The sequence below is a fragment of the Lathyrus oleraceus genome, chromosome 2 (genome assembly GCF_024323335.1).
Source record: "Lathyrus oleraceus cultivar Zhongwan6 chromosome 2, CAAS_Psat_ZW6_1.0, whole genome shotgun sequence".
In the NCBI taxonomy this organism is placed as follows: Eukaryota; Viridiplantae; Streptophyta; class Magnoliopsida; order Fabales; family Fabaceae; genus Lathyrus; species Lathyrus oleraceus.
In genome coordinates this window covers 408072421-408090138 of record NC_066580.1, presented here as the reverse complement: position 1 = coordinate 408090138, position 17718 = coordinate 408072421, and the positions used below count along the sequence as shown (strand labels likewise).

The 17718-nt window shown below is 31.5% G+C and overlaps 1 protein-coding gene across 1 annotated transcript; it reads left to right on the top strand.

Annotated features, from left to right (window-relative positions):
* The first annotated feature begins 14007 nt into the window (after positions 1–14007).
* LOC127119771 (syntaxin-22) lies at positions 14008–17456 on the top strand. Its single transcript, XM_051050088.1, has 7 exons — positions 14008–14447; positions 14559–14652; positions 15476–15615; positions 15744–15815; positions 16440–16597; positions 16721–16821; positions 17106–17456. The coding sequence occupies exons 1-7, from the start codon at positions 14275–14277 to the stop codon at positions 17169–17171; spliced, it is 804 nt and encodes a 267-aa protein (XP_050906045.1). The 5' UTR covers positions 14008–14274; the 3' UTR covers positions 17172–17456.
* Positions 17457–17718: the final 262 nt, after the last annotated feature.

Sequence of the window (17718 nt, the reverse complement as noted above, 5' to 3'; positions counted from 1 at the left end):
CATTACTTCAATCTTACATACTTTCTCATATATTTTTCAAAATCACAAGCTTTTTCAAAGAAAAAAAAATTTAACACCTCAATTTTTGGGGAAAAATTAACAAAGATACATGAAATCATATCAACAAATTATCCTAATAGCACAAAACACACAACAAACAAAAAAATTAAAATGCTAAAATAAGAGAAATACCCCCAAACTTAAATCAGACATTGACTTCAATGTTCTAATAAAAGTCGGGAGAGGTAAGGAAAAACATATAGAAAATCTCACCAAGGAGGTGGGAAGCGCGACAGAAGAGAAATACAAAACAAAAATAACATTAAAAAAGAACAAGACAAAAGGCATAAGTAATTAAAAGTGTCGGTTGTCTCCCACGAAGCATTTTGTATAACATCGTTTTAGCTTGACGGATCATAAGTGCAGGCACTCATGGTAGTTCCCTAAAAAATGATTCCTCAGCCTTACTCTCAATAGTCTTAGATGTCCATGATCACTTATCAATACATCTATCGTGTCCATTACTCTTCCTTTTCTTCCTTCTATGGGGTGGTTCATACTTCTGAACCTGTGGGGGTGGTTCTGGTTCTATCCTAAGTATAAGATTTTTGGGTTTGGCTTTGATCCTTTCATCCCCCACCTCAAAGGTCAACATTATCCATTTAACCTCAATAATTTCCCCATTTTCATGGTCCTCTAATTTTCTCTTTTTAGACAGGACCTCAGTCAATGGTACATTGGTGTTGATCTTTTCCAATATTTATGCATACCTTTTGGATTGGGCCCCCACCTTAACCTCCACAAATCTTTTTCGGAAATGAATCTGTGACTTGTAGGTAGGAGGAGTAACATAAGATGTTTCCTTCTCAACCTCTTAGACAACCTCCTTTTTGGGTGGTTTTGGTGGATTTTCCTCAATCTCTACCTTTTTCTCACCATAACTCTCATCTACCTTTTTATCATTTTCCCTAGCATTCTCAACTTGTTTTCCACTTCTGTTTGTTACAACATGCACATGTCCCTCGGGGAAGGGTCCTAGAGGGATGTGTGCAAGCTAGGAGATTTAGGTCTCCAATGCCTTGTTATGAGTCACCAGGGACTCGACCACATTGTTTAGTTTCCTAAGAACTTTTATAGTATGAAGATTTTGGTTTCTATACTCTTCATTATGGAAAGTTTGCGCCGTCATAAAACTCTCCATCATAGATTCCATGTTAGAGCAAGTTTGTGTCGTAATAAAATTCTCCATTAATATTTTAAGGTTGGATTGTTGGGAATCTTGTGGTTCCTCGATATATTGGCGGTGGTTATTATAGAAATAATTTGGATGATCTATCCATCTTGGATTATAGGTATCGGGTAAGGGTTTCCATGGTAATTATTTACATAATTGACCATATTTTGGATAAACCCATGCATATAATAAAAGAAACAATAGCGCCAAAAACTTGACGTTAGGAAACCGCAAGTGCACGATTATGTCAAGTAGTACAAAATGATCGAATCTACAGAGAGATGTATGGTTATTGAAGTTCTATTCTAAATTTTCTTATCTAAAGCGATTGCAAAAGTGTTTGTTTGGTGCATATTGAAATTAAAATTCGCAAATAATAAAGATAGGATATGGGGTTTGTGGCTGTCTATCCAGACTCACCCCTAATGATCATCCAAGTTTTAATTATGAGATTTACTTAAGAATTTATATAAAAGTAGATAAGAGTGTGTGTCACCCACTTTCATGGTGTGTGCAATTTATACATGGTTCTCAGTATAGCTAAACGACTTTCTCGGTAGAAAGTGAGTCACTTTGTCATGACGGGAGCCTCACTACTCTACTTTTTAGCAATATGTGATAAGACATTGATGCATGGCCATTCAGATCATGATCGTGTCTATGTTGCATTTGCTTTTGCAACCGACACATATGTGTTTTTGGAATTTAGATACTAAAATAAAAAGGATGCAAATTTTCTCGTGATAGATAATGGATGAATCAATTTGGGGTTGTCATAAGACAGGCTCTCACAACCCCTTATCCTTATAGAACTACTCACACATGGTGAGACAAACAATAATCAAATAAATAAAACCATTTCAAGTAAATTGAAATAGAAATAAAGTAAAACAAACAAAACTAAATTGAATAATAACTTAAAATGAAAAAGGCAAGATTAATTTGCCAAAGTTCCAAACAATTACAAAAGCAAACTAGAACTAAAAATTTAAATATGGAAGTAAATAAAAAGAGAAATGTGACAAATGCAATGGATGATAGATGATACCTAAGTGTCACCCTCAGGTCTCCTCCCAATTGTCAAGCTCTAAGCCTTTATTTATACTAAATTTAACCACCTATTATCCATAAACAACCGTAAATTTGTTCCAACTCATTAATACTCACTAACATAAAGTTTTGGATGATAGATGATACCTAAAGCTTTAAAGATGGAAGTAAACAACAAGAGAAAAGTTGAAAATATAATGGATGATAGATGATACCTAAGTGTCACCCTTAGGTATCCTCCCAATTGTTAAGCTCTAAGCCTCTATTTATACTAAATTTAACCATCTATTATCCATAAACAACCATAAGTTTGTTCCAACTCATTAATACATAATAACATAAAGTTTTGGGGGTTACAAAGGTCAAATAGTCACAAAAATGTCCAAAGAAACAAAGAGTTCATAAACTGCATGGGAAGCTGACACGACTCGAGTCAGGGGACATGACCAGCCAATGTTAGCCCTGGCTTATTTGAATGAGAGAAAATTCATGAACCAACACGGACCGTGTCAGGTGACATGGTCAGGACGTGTTGGTTGCATGACATTTTTATGGTAAGAGCTCATTTTCACGCGATCTTTGGCCTTTTCGCTGCCATTTAGTCCATTACCCTCTTATTACTTGATATCATAAAAAGAAGACAAAATGCATAAAACCGAACTAAAATGAGGAAAATTTATAAGAAAATGGAAAGAAAAAAAATCAAGAAATACGATGCATTTACCGCTTTTCATTACTCACATCTTCCATTAATTAATTTAGTTTTTAAAAATGAGTGTTTACCTAATAAAATAGGTGTGGATATTTTCCATAACTTCTTATTCCATTTCCTAAGTGAGTTTCTCAGAAGACATGCCTTCCCAAACTACTTTTACTAAAGAAATCATCTTGTTTCTTAATGTTTCCAGGTTCCGGTCCAGTTACGACTTAACACTTGACTAAAAATAAGATTTGGATTTCATTGTATTGATCAGGTTTGCAAAGTTTCAAATAGGTCAAAGACACATTTTTTAAGTTTAGATACATGAAACATATTGTATAGGCCAGACATGAAGGAGGTAATGCCAATTGGTAACTTGACAAATAATTTGAAACTGGTCTAATAAACGAGAACTCAATTTCTTTACTCCCCTACTCGCGTAATGTCAGTTAAATTAGTCATTCTCAAAAGAAAACGATTATCTTCCTCAAATTCTAAAGGTATTCTCCTATTTTTATCGTAAATTATATGCATGCTTTGTGAAACTTTCATATTTTCCATGACCCTATTAATTGTATCAATTATGTATGGTCCTTATAATCCTTTATCACCCCCTTAAACTAACACAATGTAGTCCTACACTCCCTGTCATACAAAGCCTCATAAAGGATCATGCATGTGCTAGAATGATAACTATTGTTATAAGAGAACTAAACTAAAGGTAACAAGTCTTCCCAAAGTCACTTAATCCTTTAATCTCAGGCTGATAATAATTCTTCTTAATGTTTTGGTACATCGTAGTTAATCCCTGATGAATAGATAATCAACTCTTATGGGGATATTCTAGGATGTCCTTATTTAGGTTCTCATCATCATGAACACAAATCCTACCCTAATATAAGATCAACCCATTTAATCCTACAACGAGGTCAAGTTGAGTTATATTTCATTGTAAGACTTCATTACTTATTTAGGCTAATATAATCCTATTTTTTAGGTCACATGAGATTTCTAGTGAGAAAAGTAAATTTTTTGTCTCTATGGGTAAAATAATTAACGTAAGGTTCACAAAATCTTCTAGTAGTTTCATATCATGGATCATCATGTAGGAGACACCTGTTGAACAAGTAACTCCAAGCACAAGAGGGGGTGAATTATGGTATTTAAAATTCGTGATTAATTTAAAAATTTGTTTAGTTAAAAAACAACAATTTGTGTTAGTACTGAGATAGTACATATAAAAACAACGGAAATAAATAAAACTATGAAAATAAATGACAAAATATAAAGAGATATGACTAGAGAGATGAAATCGAGATTTATAGAGGTTTGGCCAAATCTTGGCCTAGTCCTCTCCCTAATAGATCTTCTTAATAGTTTTAATAATGACTTGAAATTTTTAAGGTTAAGCCCACAAACCTTTGTTATAAGAGAATGAAGAGATTTTACACAGGTTTACACCCCCCTCATTCCCCAACCAAACAAGAGCTTTTCCACGGGTTGAGTTCACGAACTGAGTAGACATTTTATTGGCTAATCTTAATAACCAAATAAAACTTTTACTAGAATGAGTTATAGAACCAAACATATATATTCATTAGCTTATTTATATGACCAAGATAGAACCAAACAGAGATATTCACTTTCCTCATAAGTAGTTTTCACTTACAAGGCACTAAGACAATTTTTGGTGAAAGAATAATATCAAAGAGAGATAAGGATGGTAGTAATATAGAATAGGATAGAAGAAATCTGAATTTTGGTGTGATTTCAAATTAGGAGAAACCTCATTTGTATAGTAGAAAATATGGTTCAAAAAGGAAACAATCTATGGTCCATCTTAATGGAATAATTGATTAGCATAATTGATTATTACACAAGAGTAATCAATTGTTCAAGCCACAAAGGAAGGTTTTGCTTTCTAGCTGTTGTCAATCATTAAGAGACATGTCCAATCGATTATATGTGTTAAAAAGTGAAAATAATTTACTATAGCACTAGGGATAATCAATTATCCTTTACAGAAATGCTTATAATTTATTAGACAAGTCTCTAATCAAGTAAAAGGAACGAGTTACCTGATAAAGAGATGAATGATTAATGTCCATAGTGAGGCACAAATAAGAAGAACATAAGATCATACTTCTCCCCACAGAAGGCAACATCTAGCTTTGAAAACAAACAATAGGTAAGCTTATGATGACTTCTTCCCCTTGATTCTTTCTCAAATGAAACTCAAATGTATTTGAAGCTTTCTAAACTAAGAGTCAATTCTACAATCTACTTCTTTCTTGCAGAGATTCCTTCTAAGATATAATCATTTTCCATTAGGAATTTTTTGTACAACTTATTTCCAACCTCCTTGGGCCTTAGACTAATATTAGGCTCTAGGCGTACTACGTTTTGCACCCATTTTCTCAAAAAACACTTAAAATTTGACCAAAGGTTAGTAAAAATAAATTTAATTGACTAACCAACTAATAAACTACTTACTAGATAGTTAATGATAGTTTTCCAATTTTCAATATCTATTAAGCGTACTACTTTAAAACCTCAAGATAACTTGAGAAAAACTCCCTCTTTCGAGGGTATGACAAACCACTGTCAATTTTCCTTCTCTAAGAATCATTTGATACAAGATTTGATCCAAATACAAGACTGGTAAATCCAATATATATTTATCACCTCAACCTTTTAAGAGGTTCCATGATCATATCAGTTGAATGATACCATCAACATTAAGACCTTGAACACATTCGCCAACACCTTGATCACATTCATTGAAAAACACCATCAACGTCTTGATCAATAACATCAAGATTGACAAACTTCACCAAGTAACCACTTCTTCTTGTATACTGAATGTATACACATGCTTTACATAAATTTATTGAATTTGAAAAGATGACTCATTCAAAGTTGTAAATCATTCCTTTTTCATCTTTGTTGGTGCATATCTTTAGATTTCTTTTTACATTCTTTAGGTGAATGTTTTTATAGAAACATTCATATGATCGATGAATTTGTAAACCAAGATAGTACCGAAGCTCTCCCATATTTTGAATTTAATCTACATCATATCAGAAACATCCTTGCACAAGGATTCTTTAGTAGCATTGAATCAACAAACACATGCATAATAAATATGCTTGGTTTGAACAAGAGTTATATCATCCTTCCTTCTTAGAAACCTGTTTTTAAGCATAAGATCACTCAGACTATCAAACAAATCCCTAAGAGCTTATTTTAGATAGAGGATAAAATAAAAGTAAAGGATAATGAATACAAAAAAATAAATGAAGAGCAATATTTATAGTCACGCCAAAAAGAAGAAACACACAAGAATTAACATAATCAAACAACAACACAAAGAAATAAATTATGGACAAAAACCATTGGTAGCATCGAATCAACAAACACATGCATAATACATATGCTTGGTTTGAACAAGAGTTATATCATCCTTCCTTCTTAGAAACCTGTTTTTAAGCATAAAATCACTCAGACTATCAAACAAATTCCTAAAAGCTTATTTCAGATAGAGGATAAAATAAAAGTAAAGGATAATGAATACAAAATAAATAAATGAAGAGCAATATTTATAGTCACGCCAAAAAGAAGAAACACACAAGAATTAACATAATCAAACAACAACACAAATAAATAAATTATGGACAAAAACCATTGGTCATGTCATTTTAAATAATAAAACACAAGCCAACCAAACATTTTAAAAATAATGAAAATATGAAGAGAGGAAATTCCGATAAAAATTAAAGGGCACACACCAAGACTAGTAAGTATCACACAACACAAATACTCAATATTATACAACATATTACATGAAAATTATAAACACAAAAAAGACAACATACAACTTGACCCATAATCAAAAGACAAACAACCAATCCTACACAGAGGCCAACTTTGAATCCTCGAAGAAGTTGAGTGAGTCAACTTGAGAACCATCATCAATCGGGTGAAGAAACCATACTTGATCAAAAGAGACATCATAACTTCTTGATATTTATCTACACCGTCAAGCTTTAATTTATAAATCTCTTAGTATTCCTCTTTCTCGAAGGATTCAAGCTTTTAATTATTCTCATTCTCCACATCGACACGCGAGTTAACCTCAATCTCCACATCGACACACGAGTAATAAACTGATATACCATATGTATATGGAAATAATGAAGTAGTATAAAAGATTTATCGTTCTCACGAATACCAATTTTATAAATATTGAATTCTATCACTTTTATGTTTAGCTAAAGCGATCAAATTTGAGTTTGGGAAAATGATTTTGACTAAATAATATTACGCTTAAAACAGGACCAATGGTACTTCATTTCAGTCTCAAACAATCTTACATAAACTCATGAACTAAATACAAGAAACACACAAATTGTAGAAAATTAGAGATATTTGGGCAACACCTATTTTCGTCAGTGTGCTGTCCTTTCTCAAACAAATAACCTACCCACTTTCATCGGTGCAACTTTTTTGTTTAAGAACAAGTTTTGTGCAACTATTATAATGAGGTTTTCTCAAATGATCTTTTAGACACTTTCCTCACCTCGAATTCAGTTATCTAGATTTTGCATTCGCATATTGATTCACACCCTTTAAGCATATGAACGATATCTGAAATGTTTATACTTTCTTAAAATCATCTAAGTTAAAAAAAATTCAAAATAAATTTAGGTTTCCCTTCTCATATCGAAATTACATAGAGTTTACATGAGGCTTTTCACAAGACAATCCTCATAACCCTTAGTCCCTATCACTACTATGAAAACACCTATAATTACAGTTGGAAAAGACCTATAATAACGGTTGAATAACCGTTGTTAGGTAGGATGTGATTGTGTGAGTTATTTACAACCACGGTCCAGTGCCCGTGGTAGAAAACTGGAAAATATGTTGCCTATAACCACAATTGTTTTAAATAACCATTGTGAAAAGTTTAAAGGTAATGGGTTCGATACCCAGCAACGCCTTTTTTCTGTTTAAACAACCTTTCACTATGACTTTATCTTTCGACAGTGATGATATGTTCTTTTGTTTTTATTATAACATATATGGAATACTTATTTCATCAACTACTCATTAAACATATAACATTTTAATGTGATTATTGAAACACTTTTGCTAGGGCAAGTATTTGTTTTATCATATCCACAGGGATTAATGTGATATCATTGTCATCCCACAATTAATAATTTTTTAAGTAAGGGTTTAAAAGGGGTTTCGATTGTGTTAAGAAACATTCACTAAAAATTGTAACAACGGTAAATGATTCAGAAATAAACATTTAAAGAAACATGCCAGAATTAGATTTCATTAACCATTTTCATATGTATTTTATTGATCTAATATGTGAACACCATTATCAATCGCTATTATCATGTATCACTCATCGACATTGTTTATGTCTAAACAATGAGGTGAAATCTCGCTGTATTGTTTAATTGACAATCTCTCTACCTATTAAACAATACTATGATGTTTAAGACTTGATACAAGTGAACATCAAACCCCAAATCATTCTCTAGACTTTGGTTTTTGATAGATGAAGATCTTAGGTCAAGATTTGAAAAATAATTCTCAATATTCATTCAAACTCAAAGATTTAACATGTAAACAAAGACAACATCAATATTGATTCATAATATGTTCACAAAATAACAATCAAAATAAATACATACAAGTTTAGCTAATTACATCTAATCCAGACACTAAGGATTTAGCTACACATCATCATGGTAGCTTGCTTCATAAGAAAAGAGAAAAGAGGAACGAGTATCAACAATAATTTCCCGAGTGTTGATGCGTATCCAACTCCAATTTTCCAATTTCCAAAGTCCTATGAGTTTTTGGTGTATTTGGTGCCCAAAGTTGGTGTCTAATCGTTGTCGCGCCACGAAAAATACAGAGTTGCCACCAGATTTTATTTATTCCAAAGGAAAGGGAAAATAACGATAAACCCACAAAAGAATGGTCTTCGCAACCAAGAGCGGATTCTGGAGTCGGTTATGCAAGGGAAAGGTATTAGCACCTCTTACATATGTTGTACTCAACATGAACCACTTTGCTTGTTCTTCGTGTGTATGGATGTTGTTATCTGAAGGTTAGTACTTTTATAAATAAAAATGGAAGAAAGCGTATGAATAACATGACTATATTTTAGAAGAAGAAGAAAGATAAAGAAGAAACAACATTGAACTTGATTATCTTTTAGTGTGAAGAAGAAGAAAAACAAGTTATGTGAAAGAAGAAGAGAAACAAGTACACTAGATGTGGAAGAGAGAGATGTTAGGGTTTTGTGTTTTGAACGGGGCGAGTATTCTTTGCTGACAACTTGATAACTTCGTTTATATATATATATATATATATATATATATATATATATATATATATATATATATATATTATATATATATATATATATATATATATATATATATATATATATATATATATATATATATATATATAAAAGAAAAACTGTGATAAAATGTTAGTACTATTCACAACGATTTTTGATACTAACCTTGATGATAGGTATTTAAATTTTAATATATTTATAAGAGTATATAGACAAACCCTTTTGATAACGAAAAAAAATGTTGGTGTTGGGATTCAAAACATATAACATTTATTACTACGGTTTCTTAAACGACTGTAGTAATATGTTATCACTACGGTTGTTTAAACGGCCGTAGTAACATGATGTTACCAAAGATATATTTTGTAGTAGTCTATGAGACTACTCTGACATGGTGGTTGTTAAAACAACATAAACGCAAGCAAACATAATAATAATAATAATAATAATAATAATAATAATAATAATAATAATAATAATAATAATAATAATAATGATAAATTAAAACTTGAATAAGTAGAAAATTATTTGAATATAAGGATATGTGGAGTCTTTGATTCGATATTGCAACAACACGAAATCGAAAGCAAAATGCAGGAAGATAAAGTACTAAAATTATAATACTAAATTCTAAGATGATGTATGTTGATTATCTCCAAACCCTAAGCCTTTATAGGCCTTCAAGCATACCGGGAACCTTCAATTCGAGTTATTTTCATTCAATAATCATTTCCTTAAGCATTTGGACATTTTGAATGGGAAAATGCAGCAAAAACATTTCAGAAACAGTAAAGTTCGTAACAACTACTGGGAAGGAAAGTATCTTTTGGATGTGCCATCTCAATTAAAGTTTTACCACTTCTCAGATGCATAAACACTCCGACATTGAAAGTGTTTTATGTACAAAGAACAAAAGTTTAATAAAAAATGCACAACTTTTCTTCAAAAATTTTAAATTTCTTGCTGAAAGGGCTCCCATTATGCGTTCAAATTTGTTTGCCTTTATTTTTGGTAAATTAACTCATAAATTTTTGTTCACTTACATGATTAAACTCGAAAAAATCTTAGGACATATTGTACAAAAGTTTTGAGAAAAAAATTTTGTGTTTTGAATATTGATTTTTGAATGTTGAAAGTTTGAATATAAACTCTAACTAAAAATGATGCATAATTGCTTTGAAATAAAAAATAAACAAGGAACATAAAAGATCATTCAAGTAAAAAATACTTCAAATTTAAAGATTAAGAGAAAAGGACACAAATCCTCACATCTTTTCACAAACTATTTTCTCTATATAACTTGGATACTTAAGTTATATAGAGAGTGGATAATGAATTTTGCAACCCTTGTTTACATGAATGAACATATCTTATATACTATTACAATATTAACCATTGATAGCAGTTATTTTCATAACATTCAACACATACTCCCTTAGGTGGGCTTCAACCTTCTAATCTACTTCCATGTGCCTTCTTGAATTATTTTAAAATGATCTTTTAAATCTTCTAACCACTCATGTCGAAAGTGTCTTCTGTCGAACCTTGAGCGTAACGTCGAAATGCTCAGTTAATTGTACTTAGCCAAAGAATTTATCTCATTTCTACTTCTATCAAATATGCTAAATCACCATAACCTTTTTCGAGGTTCTGGATATCTTTTGAAGAAAGAGTGATCATAATTTCGTGGATCTGTTTCTGAGACTCTTCCAAACCAAGTTGGACAAGTTTCTAGGTTATCTAACCCTTGAACCCAAAATAGACTAAGTCCCAAACATTTGATAAATGAACCAAACTCACATTTTCAATCAAAGTTGGGTAAAATGTCGTAACCATTACTAATTTAGTTATACTTAGCAATCTCAGAGAAATATTAAACCAAAATTCTCAAGTTAACACCATTTGACTCCACATCTATAATATCTTCATTGTAGTCTTGCAAGAGAATATGAAATTGAGACAAGTAAATATGTTTTTAAGACTTATTAGATAGTTGATTTGATGAAGCTTTACTAGATGATCTCTTGGTCGTTTGACTTCCTGATGAGGCATCAACATACTCCCAACGTGAAGGATCATGATACACATCAATCTCTTTCCCAATTTTACTTTTCTTAACTCTGTCTTCTTGCCTTGTACTTATTGGTGATGTACAAATAAAAGTTGTGAATGGATGTGTAAGTTCATGTACCTTTTTCTTCATCTCCCCTGACCAAAATTATCCAAGGTAATGAAATACCTCTTCAACTCTTCACATTCTTTGTCTAAGCCCAATCATGTGTAACTCCCTTCTTCAATGACTTCATACTCTTCAATGTGTAATTTCCTTTAAAACAAATGAATGCATTCCAATTGAATAAAATAATCTTGTGTTTGAAGATTTGCAAGTTCACACACATAAGGTAACTCATGTGTTGTCCTAATGAAACATACATATACAACTTTGTCAGCATCAATTCTCTTTACTCTTTTTAACTCAGTCTTGATATGTTGTATACATTATTTTGAGACAAAGTCGTGCAATCTTGAGTAAAATGGAGTGTTATATCGATGTTTAACATTGACAATACTTTTTGAAACGATGCTCTAATTACACCTAGTTGTAGCTTCAACATGGTGTTGACTACACCTCAACATCTGCACAAATCTCATAGACTAATATGCAACATGTTATTGAGTCTTCAATAAGAAGATTGTACCCTATAAAATAACATTAGAGAAAAAATCAATAAATAAATAGATTAAATTTTGTAGTTTCCTTCCTTCTCACAACCCATTATCAATTTGTCCCTCCCGCCTCTTTGTTGTACTAGAACGAATGGTAACAACAATAATACTATGTTGTCTCCTAATAGATTATGCTCATTAATAATACTTCGTCTGAGAGGGAAATATTTGTCAATTAAAACATATACTAAATTACTCATAAATTCCATAACTCGATTAAAAAATTTAAAATTCATATTAAATCAATGGTAAAGAACAATATAAAATCTGTAGGAGAATTATCCATCTCGTATATTTTTTTTTGTTGAGAAATTATACATATAAATACCCATTTCAAGTGCATTTTTGGAGAGCCTTTTATGCAATTTAACAAAAATGTAAATTTTGAGTGAGATAAATATTACTTCCTCCTTTTTAAAATGACTGTTGTTTTAGTAAATTAATTTTGTTTCAAAATATATGTGATTCTCACTTTTTAATGTAGATTTTTTTTAATTATGACATTTAATTATTATTCTGTACACTATATATTTATTGTAAAATTAATTTAATAAAAATGTAATATCTTATAACAATATTATTATAATTCTTACTAATTTATATGTAAAAACTTTAAACAAAAGTCAATTTGAAAGTAAAATAGATACTTTTGGTATTAGTGAATTAAGTAAGAATGCCCCGTACGTATAAAAGGGTATTTGGTAAAAAATTGTAGAAAAACTCAAATTTTGCACAGACAAGGATTTACTACATTTGAATTTGCTAGCGACCTTCTCTCTAGCATTCCCGGTCAATTATCAAAATTGTATATTTTAATCACTCATTTTTCTTAGATACCCCTGCATCCATATGGTTAAATTTATTTAATACCGTATAAAATATATTTTGATACATAATTATTAAGTGATATTTTGATACATAATTATTAAGTGATGTTTAATTTGATATAATATAAAATGTTTTTAGATATAAATGTCAATTTATAATGTGTTACTTAATTGTAAAATGAATAAGGATTATATAAGTTTAATTTTATTAAATAATCATATAAAAAAATAGATCTGTGAAATTGAGAAAGAACAAAATATCACATTTAAAAATAAAAAAAAAACATTTTTTAAATAAAGATAATTGTTGATTAAAATAAAATATATATTGTCCTGATAGTGATATGTGAAATTGAAAGTTAGTTATGTGTAATATTATTGAGTGATATCCAATTTAATACAATATAAAATATATTTAAATACACATTTTAATATTATATGAATTATTTAATTATAAAACAAATATAAAATATAAATTAATTTGAAAATTGTGTTCTTTTTAATTAAATTAAAAAGAGGTACAAATTTTGTTATTTATACCTTAAAAAAATAAAATAAAGAAAATGGAGAAGAATGAACGTAAAAAAAATGCGAGTAAAAGAAATGTTGAAGAAATTTGAAATTTGAATTAAGAAAAGAAAAAAAAAGTAAGAAACTTAAAAAATAAAAATGAATGAATGTGGTGATAAAAGGATGTAATTTCAAATTTTTAATATTTATTAATTATAAATATGTCTAGTACAATTTAAAAAAAATGAGAAAAAAAAGACTGTACAATAAAAGTGTAAAATATTTTTACACTATCAACCAATCAAATACGTGTATCTTGTCAAATCATACGTTTAATTTTAAAATACGCACGTAACTAAACCTTATAATTCTAATGGATGATGATGTAAAAAAAGTTTACATTATGCACTATCTTTAATCTCAAAAAATATATTAAAAAATTTGATATAATATACACCAAAAATACCAAAGACACCAAATAGTAAAGTTAGCTAATCCTCTACCTTCAGGTACACCCAAACTTGTCATTCCCTATCGTATGTCGGAGCGAACACGTGTGTTGTGGGTCCATGCAAACGTGGCGGCAAGGAGTGAAAACGAAGCTAAAAGTGTTCTTTCATCCCCGGTACGGTACGCATGCAACACCACCCTCACTCGATCGTCTTCACCATCACTACCAACTTTCTCTCTTTCCTCAATTTCCGATACTTCCAATTTCATCAAATTTCCGATTCCTCTTTCCACCCCCAAACTTCCTTATCCAATCACCAACTTCCCTTCTCTCTCTCTCTCTCGCCGATATTCTCGTGTAAGTTAGGGATACGCTCACATCAGAATGAGTTTTCAAGACTTAGAATCCGGCCGGCGCAACCTAATCAACGGCAAACAAAACCCGACGCAGGCAGTTGCTTCCGGCGTATTTCAGATCAACACCGCCGTCTCCACTTTTCAGAGACTCGTCAACACACTCGGAACCCCCAAAGACACGCCAGAACTCCGCGAGAAACTGTGAGAGATCACTGCACCACTCTCTCACTATATGAATCGGAAATTTTGTTTGTTACTTCTATTTTAAGATACTGATTGTATTGATTCCTTCTCTGTTTTTGTAACTTACAGACACAAGACCAGACTCCACATTGGACAATTGGTGAAGGATACGTCGGATAAACTTAAACAAGCTAGTGAAATTGATCATCATGTTGATGTTAATGTGAGTTTGAAGTTCTATTATCTATTTCGATTGCATGCGCAAACAAATCAGTTTATTGGTATTTTATGATCTATTTTTAAAAACCATGAGTTTCTTTAAATGAATCTTATGATCGAGTTTTTTATTTACTGTTACAGTAGTGGTTGCATTTGCATTGTAATTCTAGTCTTATGAACAATTGTGGATAAAATATGGCTGAGACTGCAAATGCAATTAAGATGTAATCGTGCTGATTGCCATTGCGGTTTTAAACTGCAATAATACCAAAACCATGCTTGTATTATGAATGTTTGTTGTATGGTTATCAAATCAAATAGTGAATTGGAGACCTATTGAATCGGAATCAAATCTTGTTATGAATCATAAGATGTACTAACAATAAAAATGACATTTTAAAGTTAAAACAAGTGACGTAGAAAAATTATAAGATGATATATCATATATGAAACTAAATATTCGGTTCATAAACTAAATGATGAATAACAGTGGCTCACTATACAAAGTTGAGAAAAAGAGCTGTGCACTATGCTTAGTTTAGGAAGCAATTCATTATCATAGACCATGATTTATATTAGCAAATCTAATTGATCATGATGAATCAGAATTCAGGAAGAGATTCGTGTCCATAATAGATACACACTAGAGCTTTGTATCGATTGGGTAAAGTTTTGTATTGAATTGAGATACGATTTGTATGTATGACAAGATACTAATAACCATGTTTGCTGTAGTTATTTATTGATGTACTAGTGACTTGATCTCAAACTCTTTTTACTTGAAATTAAATAAGAAGAGATTTTCAAAAAAATTTTTGTATCTGCAGGCAACCAAGAAGATAGCAGATGCTAAATTGGCCAAAGATTTTCAGGCAGTGTTGAAAGAATTTCAGAAGGCACAGCGTCTTGCAGCCGAGAGGGAGACAGCTTACACTCCTTTTGTTCCGCAAGATGCTCAGCCATCCAGGTGACTGACCAATGTCATTGGAGTTTTAGTTGAAGGGGCATAATTGCTAATGTGCTGTTGTTATTGAATTCTATTATGCACACAACTGTACAATACTTATAGCATGGGCTTTTCTTTCTGCCCTGCAGCTATACAGTCAGTGGAGTAGGTGTCAGTTCTGATAAAAGTCAAGAACAGCGTGCCCTTGTGGAATCCAAAAGGTAATTTCTTGTATTTTATTTTCTAGTAAATGATTTGCAGTATTTCTTTTTTGTGCTTCAAGAGGGCCAAAGCCCAAAGAGAAAACTAAACAACCAACCTACTCACAGTTTTACCTCTAATATCATCTAGAAATAAATTATACATAAAATTTGGGCACCTTATAGTAAAGAATTCCTCCACGAAGACTGATGCCAACCTTTGCAAGAGTGTCCGCCGCACACTTGTTTGCTCACGATAAACATTCATAAATCTGATTTCCGGAACTTGCGTGATAATGATTTTGATTTTTCGAATTATGCTCAGCCCCGTCCCTTTTCTGAAGTTTGTATTCATTATAGCATCAACTACTTCTTTATTTTGCGTCATAATGATTTACAGTATTTATATACTCCGTGTAAGTTATATTAAACTGGAATGGAATTGATCCAAAAGGCGTGTCTTCTTCTTTGTAAGTTTTCTGGGTGGTGCCAAATCTTTGTGAAATGATCACCGGCGACATTCTTCCATGGGAAATTAAATTGTTGAAAAATTGAACTTGCATCTATATTATCCTAAGGCTACTTTTCAAATTTAGCCATTTGCATCTTTTTTGTTGCTTAGCTCTTAAATTATTCATGCTGCAGACAGGAGGTAATATCCTTAGATAATGAGATTTCCTTCAATGAGGCTATCATCGAGGAAAGAGAACAAGGTATTCAAGAAGTCCAGCAGCAGATTGGGGAAGTAAATGAGATCTTCAAAGATCTTGCCGTGCTTGTTCATGAGCAAGGAGCAATGATTGGTAACTAGTTCCCCCTAACCCCCACCCTTCATTTACTTTTGTTATTTATGCATCCTCTATCAAGTCGTTTTATATGTCTAGACTGGTTTATAGTAGTTGATGTTGAGAATTTCCATTTTGCAGATGATATTGGATCCAACATTGAGCATTCCCATGAAGCCACTGTCCAAGCAAAATCAGAACTTGTGAAAGCTTCTAAGACACAACGATCAAGTTCATCTTTGGTATATAGTATAAGTTTTTATTTTATGATTGAATTGTTGATTTTGAAGTGTCCTCTTCGTCCTGTCACTTTAATTTAGATGTGGCAATTTTTGATTAAATATAAATGCCATGGCTTAGTGGATTTAAACCTTCCTCACATTTTATTGTTAACACCAACGAGATTCAAACCTTCCTCACATATTGTACTGAACTTAACTTAATATTACCGTGTCTTGTTCTTTTATCTCTTAAAACATCATGTAACTTTTCTCTGTCAATCTCAAATGTTCACACATCTATGTAGGTGTGCTTGCTTTTGGTGATATTTGGAATCGTGCTTCTCATCATCATCATTGTTGTTGCTGCTTAGTCCATTATAAATCAAAAGTAGTATTTACTGAGCTGCAGAATCTCTCTTGCTAATACTTCCACTGAATGGTGTTTTACCTGATCTCATGCATGACTGGGTTTTGTCACTGGCTCATCTGGTTTCAGTACATGGCGCTGAAATTGCTTACTCTATCGTGTCTTTGTTGTTTAAGGTGGTATGTTCTCCTCTTTATGTTGGTGTTTGGAATTTTAAGGATATGTCACAACCTGCGTGTTGTGTAAGTCATGTTCATGTTTATATTTAATAAAATAAATATTTAATTCATTCTTTACCTGTAAATATGCAATTCAAAAAGGGGCATTTCCAATTCTTAGCAATATCTCGATTTAGGAATGTCAGTTTTCCTCCTCTTGAATTTGTGATCATCTTTTCCAAAAACTGAATGAGTCTGCCTGTGTAGGTCTTACCTAGTAAAGATCCCCTGCAAGTTTGCATGTATGTAAGCAGGACTGAGTCAAAAAAATTTAGAATGGGGGGCAAATATAATATTAAATATAAGTTTAAGATAAGTAAATTCTTTAATACC